This window comes from Nothobranchius furzeri, chromosome 5, assembly GCF_043380555.1.
Source record: "Nothobranchius furzeri strain GRZ-AD chromosome 5, NfurGRZ-RIMD1, whole genome shotgun sequence".
Lineage (NCBI taxonomy): Eukaryota > Metazoa > Chordata > Actinopteri > Cyprinodontiformes > Nothobranchiidae > Nothobranchius > Nothobranchius furzeri.
Window position 1 is genome coordinate 83,386,660 of NC_091745.1, and position 5,387 is coordinate 83,392,046.

Sequence of the window (5,387 nt, forward strand, 5' to 3'; positions counted from 1 at the left end):
GTTACAATACTGTTGCACTATTGTTAAAGTATTGTTACAGTACTGTTAGAATACTGTGACAATACTGTTGCAATATAGTTAAATATTGTTGCAATACTGTTACAATACTGTTAAAATACTTTAACAATACAGTTGTAATATTGTTAAACTATTGTTACAATACTGTTAAAATACTGTTACAGTACTGTTACAATACTGTGGTAATATTGGTAAAATACTGTTACAGTACTGTTACAATACTGTGGTAATATTGGTAAAATACTGTTACAATACTGTTGTACTATTGTTAAAATACTGTTAAAGTACTTTTACAATATTGTTGTAATATTGTTAAATACTGTTACAATACTGTTGTAATATTGTTAAAATATTGTTACAATACCATTAAAATAACTTTACAATACTGTTGTAATATAGTTAAAATATTGTTACAGTACTGTTATAATACTGTTACAATACTCTTACAATACTATAAAAAGACAGACATAATTTTTAACTTGTAAGAAATATATTTGCCTGTTGATAAAAGCTAACTTTAAACTCTAAAAATATAAAGGAGCTTTGCTAAGGGATGAGAACTATCACACCATCCTGCAAGGAGGTCAAAAGCTAAACTTTTTAATGGACGTTTGCATCTTTACATGCTGCAGGTGGGATTCTGCTGCCTTATTTCACCGAGTCTTTCCTCTAGTTTATCTGCCATGGAGCCCAGATGAGAATCCTTCAGAGCTTTGGGCAGCACCTTCATCTGCACCGGTGAAGCCTGGGCCAGCCAGGCTCGGATCTGATCCACCAGAAAACCCCTCTGCCTCGAAGCAGACTTGTTTTCTTCTGACTTGTGGATTACCCTGTTTGGGGGGACATTATGGGTTGTTCATGCACAAAGCTTAAAGAAGAAGATGGAAATTAACAGTAAAGAGGGAAGTGTGTGCTCACCTGTTAACAAAATGTTTCAGATCTCTTTTTGGCATCCATCCACTAAAGAAAGCTGAGAAGAAAGTCCTGAGAGTCTCACCTGAGAAGAGATTATGTAACATCCATTTACTTTAAAGTTTTTCATTTTACTTACTTAAAATGAACAGTTATACATACTTAAATCAAACAAGTGACATTTTTACACACCTCCGTTTGCAAAATCTTCACAGGCTCCACACACAGTGTCGTGGTACGCTGATCCGGCGAGAAGGACCAGCTGACCGTTACCACACTCCTGATGTTTCATGCATGAATCCAGCTGAGAGGATGAGTTAGAGAAATAACCACTGGGGCACTTTTCACAAACTGTGTCCTTCTGATGAGTACCTGGACAGGACAACAGTCACAAACGTGATTTAGTGAGCAACCGTTGGTCAGGAAACACTTCCTTTTCAGGCTTTTATCTTTCCATTGGTACCTGCAGTTTGGACTCCATATCCAAGGCCACATTCTGAGTGTTTGTCGCAGAAGTCATCCATCAGGTAGTAGCCCGGTTTGCACCGACAGACCCTGTTGCTGACCGGGGAGCACTCGGTCTCCACTTCCTGGTTCTGAATGCATATGTGGTTGCAGTACAGACACCTGGGCAGGTAGTTCCACAACGCAGTGAAGTGGTTTTCTCTGCATGGGGCGCACTGCGTGGGCGTGGTAGCGGTGCAGTGGGCAACCCGATGAGTGCCGGGTTGACAACTGCCACATAATAAGGTTTCACCTGTGGTTGGGTCTTGGTGGCTATAGGTAGTAGCCGGATCTGTTGCTGTGGCAACGGCAGAGAGCAGGAACAGAAGAGCCAGAGCTAGCTGAATGGAGCAACAGAGAATGATGAGCTAACCCTTTAACCTCTAGAGATCATAAATGTGTATTTCCAAGTTTTGTTTTTTGTGGAATCTACCTTTAAAAACACATTTATTCCACTTCACATGGAAAGCAAAGACATTTCCTCTAAGAACTCCACTATCTTGATAGTTTTTTTTTCTTACCAAACCCAACTTTCACCTTCAGAAGCACAAATAAATCTGAAAATACAGTTTAAAAACCTCCTAAACTGACACCAGCTGACAGAAGTGATCTTAGCTGTATGGGTTGAATATATGTTAGAATCATGAAACTTCAATTCAACTAAAATTCTATTAATCTCAAAAATTTAATTATTTCTGTTGACTTCTCACCATCATCATGATGTCTTCCCTTCAGTCAAAGAAGCTTTGATAATCAAAGCAGATTCTTCTAGTTTATATAGAGCTCAAGTGCGTGGGCGGTTAAAGGTCAGCTTCCCTATCCTAACCAAAGCAGAAAACACAGATCAAAGTCATTAAAAAAGCTTTTGATGTTAAAAGATGAAGTCTGCATCATATAAAAGCTTATTCAAGTAAAATGAACTGTTTTACACAGTTAAACAGATTTTTTTAGGTACCTAGAGTGAATTTTATGTCTGGATTGACTCATCTTTGTCCTTTTCCTCATTGATTCACTGGAAGATGAACTAAAGTAACATTGCAGTGATTAATTGGTCACTTTAGTCACAGAGAGAGGAGAACAGTTTTACAGTTTTTCCCAATTGGTTACACACATTTTCTGGTACTTGAGACAAAATTACCACAACATGTAACCAAGTAACCCCCCCCCCCACCCCCCCCCCACCCCCCCCCCCCCACCCCCAACCAATTTTGCGAAACTACAAGCACAATTCCTGCTTTGCACTCAAATTTCAAATCTAAAACACACTTTTCTCAAAACACTACACACAGTTCTCTGCTGTTGGCACAATTTTCATACAGGAACTATCTTGTTCTCACAAGGAACACACAGCTATTCAAATGTGCACACTGACTCATCACACGGGCAAACACCCGCCACACAGTTTTACAATCAGCAAACAGAACTTTAGCATAAAAGGGCAACAGGTGAGCTCTTCTGTGTTGGAGCAATGGATGCCAACTTTGGAAAGAGCCAGAGGAGTGAGAGTCAGAGGAGGAGGATGGGGAGGATGAGGACGAGGAAAAGGAAGAGGAAGACCAAGGACCGTAATCTCTGATGAGATCCGAACCACAGGTCAACAGGGTGCAATTTGAAGGAAACTCAGAAAGAGTCAAAGAATTGCCATATAACTATGAGAGTCAAGTGAGTCCCGCAATTGATGCATTCACTCAACACTGTGTACAGTAAATGATCCATATTTCAATATTGTAATCATAATGACTGTGCTTCACACTAGTGACCACTCCACGTTTATTTCTGATATTGTCATGTGTGTTTCAGAGAGTCCTTGAGCTAGAGGCAGCTGCAGAGGAACACCAGTTCATCTTCATTGATGAGGTTGGATTCAACCTCACAAAACGACGAAAGAGGGGAAGGAATATCATTAGCCAGCATGCCATTGTTGAAGTCCCTGGCCAGCGCGGAGGGAACATCACAATGTGTGCAGCGCTTGGCTACCATGGCATCATCCATCACCATGCTACCCTTGGCCCCTACAACTCCGCCCATCTGATCACATTCCTGGACACCCTACACAACACATTCATTCCACCAGACCAGGTAGATGGTCCAGAACAGCCCAGGTACGTTGTCATTCAAGACAGTGTAAGTTTCCACATGTGGTTCATAACTGGTTCACTGGCCACCCACGCTTTTAAGTTGTTTATCTCCTTCCATATTCTCCATTCCTCAGTCCCATTGAGGATTTTTTTTCTGCATGGAGATGGAAGGTGTATGGCCGACAGCCACAAACCCGTATACCTCTTCTCCAAGCTATGGAGGACGCATGTGGAGATATAGCAGCTGATTCTTTTCATGGCTGGAATCGCCATGCTAGGAGATATTTCCCCCGCTGCTTGGCCAGGGACAACATTGCTTGTGACGTGGATGAGGCGCTGTGGCCAGACCACAACAGAAGAGAGGATGCAGCATAAGTTTTATTGCTTTACTGTAACTGTAAATTCTTCTGTTGTGGGTAGTTTATGTGTGCAACTTTGTGTTGGTTGGGAATGGGATGAACATTGTGTACAATGTTTTGTGAGAAAAATAAAATAATTTCTACCATGTATTTGTGTGTTCAGAGTGTAAAAACAATATTCTGAAATAACAACACATGCATGTATATACTGTCTGTAGTAGGTGTAACACTGAACCAAAAAGGCTTACGTCATTATGATGAATGGAGAAGAAGTGTTTTCCATTCATCATGGTGTTTAACACTGAGCACATGAGTGTTCTGCTGGTTCTTATAAATGTCTACTCATACGATGGTTTGTGTGTGTCATTAGACAACAAAATCACATTTTGAGGAGAAATAACATTGTTTTGAATGTGAAGTTTAATTTTGCAGGTTAAGTGAGGGGTTTTGCCCACTGTGTGTGTATTTTCTGGATTTGTGTGTAGAGTTCTGAAAATATGGGGCATGCTTTCAGAAAATGTGTGTAAACAATTGAGAAAAACTGTAATTAACTCAATAAAGATTCTTATCTGGTTCAGGCGTGCCCAGTCCTGGTCCTGGAGGTCCACCCTTCTGCATGTTTTAAGTGGCTTCCTTGTGGTTGAATCACCTGATCAGCAGCTCATCAGTACCTGCAGAAGCCTGTTTATCACTGATCTGTGTTGAAGTGGAGAAACCTCTAAAATAAACAGGATGGTGGCCTTTGAGGACCAAGGTTGAACACCGCTGATTTACAGCAGATAGTCTACTTTACAGTTCTGTGAACCACTTTTTGCTCCTTTACACAGAATATTTTACCACAGGTCTTGGGAAGCATCGAGATGTTTTAGGCACAAGTGAGCCTTTAGTTTTATCAGTCAGCAAATGTGAGCTGATAACTGATGACAAGCATGTGTGCAGAGTGCATGATCTGACCTCGGCTGAGGGAAAAACTCAACTTGCCCAACAAAGACCAGCAGATAATGACATCATTAATTATTCCAATACAGTCAGAACGAATAATTCTTTCCATAAAAAATAAAACTGTCTCTGAAAAAGCATTTTGAAACTGAACAAATATTTAAGGGGGTAAAATCCTTTTCACAGCACAGTAAGTGTGTCCCATTTTCGGTTAATTAGACGTGAAGTCAACATGATTTAACCACAACCTGCCAAAACGTCTGGAGAAAAGTCCTGGAGCTTTCCTTTTCTATTTCCCCCCTGAGTCGTTCGCAGTAACGTGAAAAAAAAAATGGGATTTTTCTTTTACTCATCTTCAAAAACTTCCAGATAATTGTTTCCTGAACATTAGTGACACAGTCTGAAATTTTTAATGACAGTGAAACTCTAAAAGATCATTTTCCATGTGCTGGGTATAGTTTATGGTAATAAGGCATGTGTGTTTTCTGAAGAATGTCTTGGTGAGTCATAATGATGAACCAGCGTAGTGTAAAAATACACTGAATAAGGGCAATTACTCAGTGACTGAAACATACTA

At 40.2% G+C, this 5,387-nt stretch overlaps 1 protein-coding gene across 1 annotated transcript; it reads right to left on the reverse strand.

Moving 5' to 3' along the window:
- Positions 1-303: 303 nt before the first annotated feature.
- On the reverse strand, positions 304-2,185 carry LOC107378725 (tumor necrosis factor receptor superfamily member 11B). Its single transcript, XM_015949085.3, has 5 exons — positions 2,145-2,185; positions 1,394-1,775; positions 1,123-1,302; positions 937-1,015; positions 304-848 (listed from the first exon to the last, which is right to left on the reverse strand). Exons 1-5 carry the CDS (start codon positions 2,151-2,153, stop codon positions 638-640), a joined length of 861 nt encoding a protein of 286 aa, XP_015804571.1. The 5' UTR covers positions 2,154-2,185; the 3' UTR covers positions 304-637.
- Between the last annotated feature and the right edge of the window lie 3,202 nt (positions 2,186-5,387).

Coding starts and splice junctions, on each gene's coding strand:
- LOC107378725 (XM_015949085.3), bottom strand. Junction 1,303..1,393: donor ATATGGAGTCCAAACTGCAG/GTACCAATGGAA, acceptor TGTCCTGTCCAG/GTACTCATCAGAAGGACACA. Junction 849..936: donor CTGAAACATTTTGTTAACAG/GTGAGCACACAC, acceptor CCCCCCAAACAG/GGTAATCCACAAGTCAGAAG.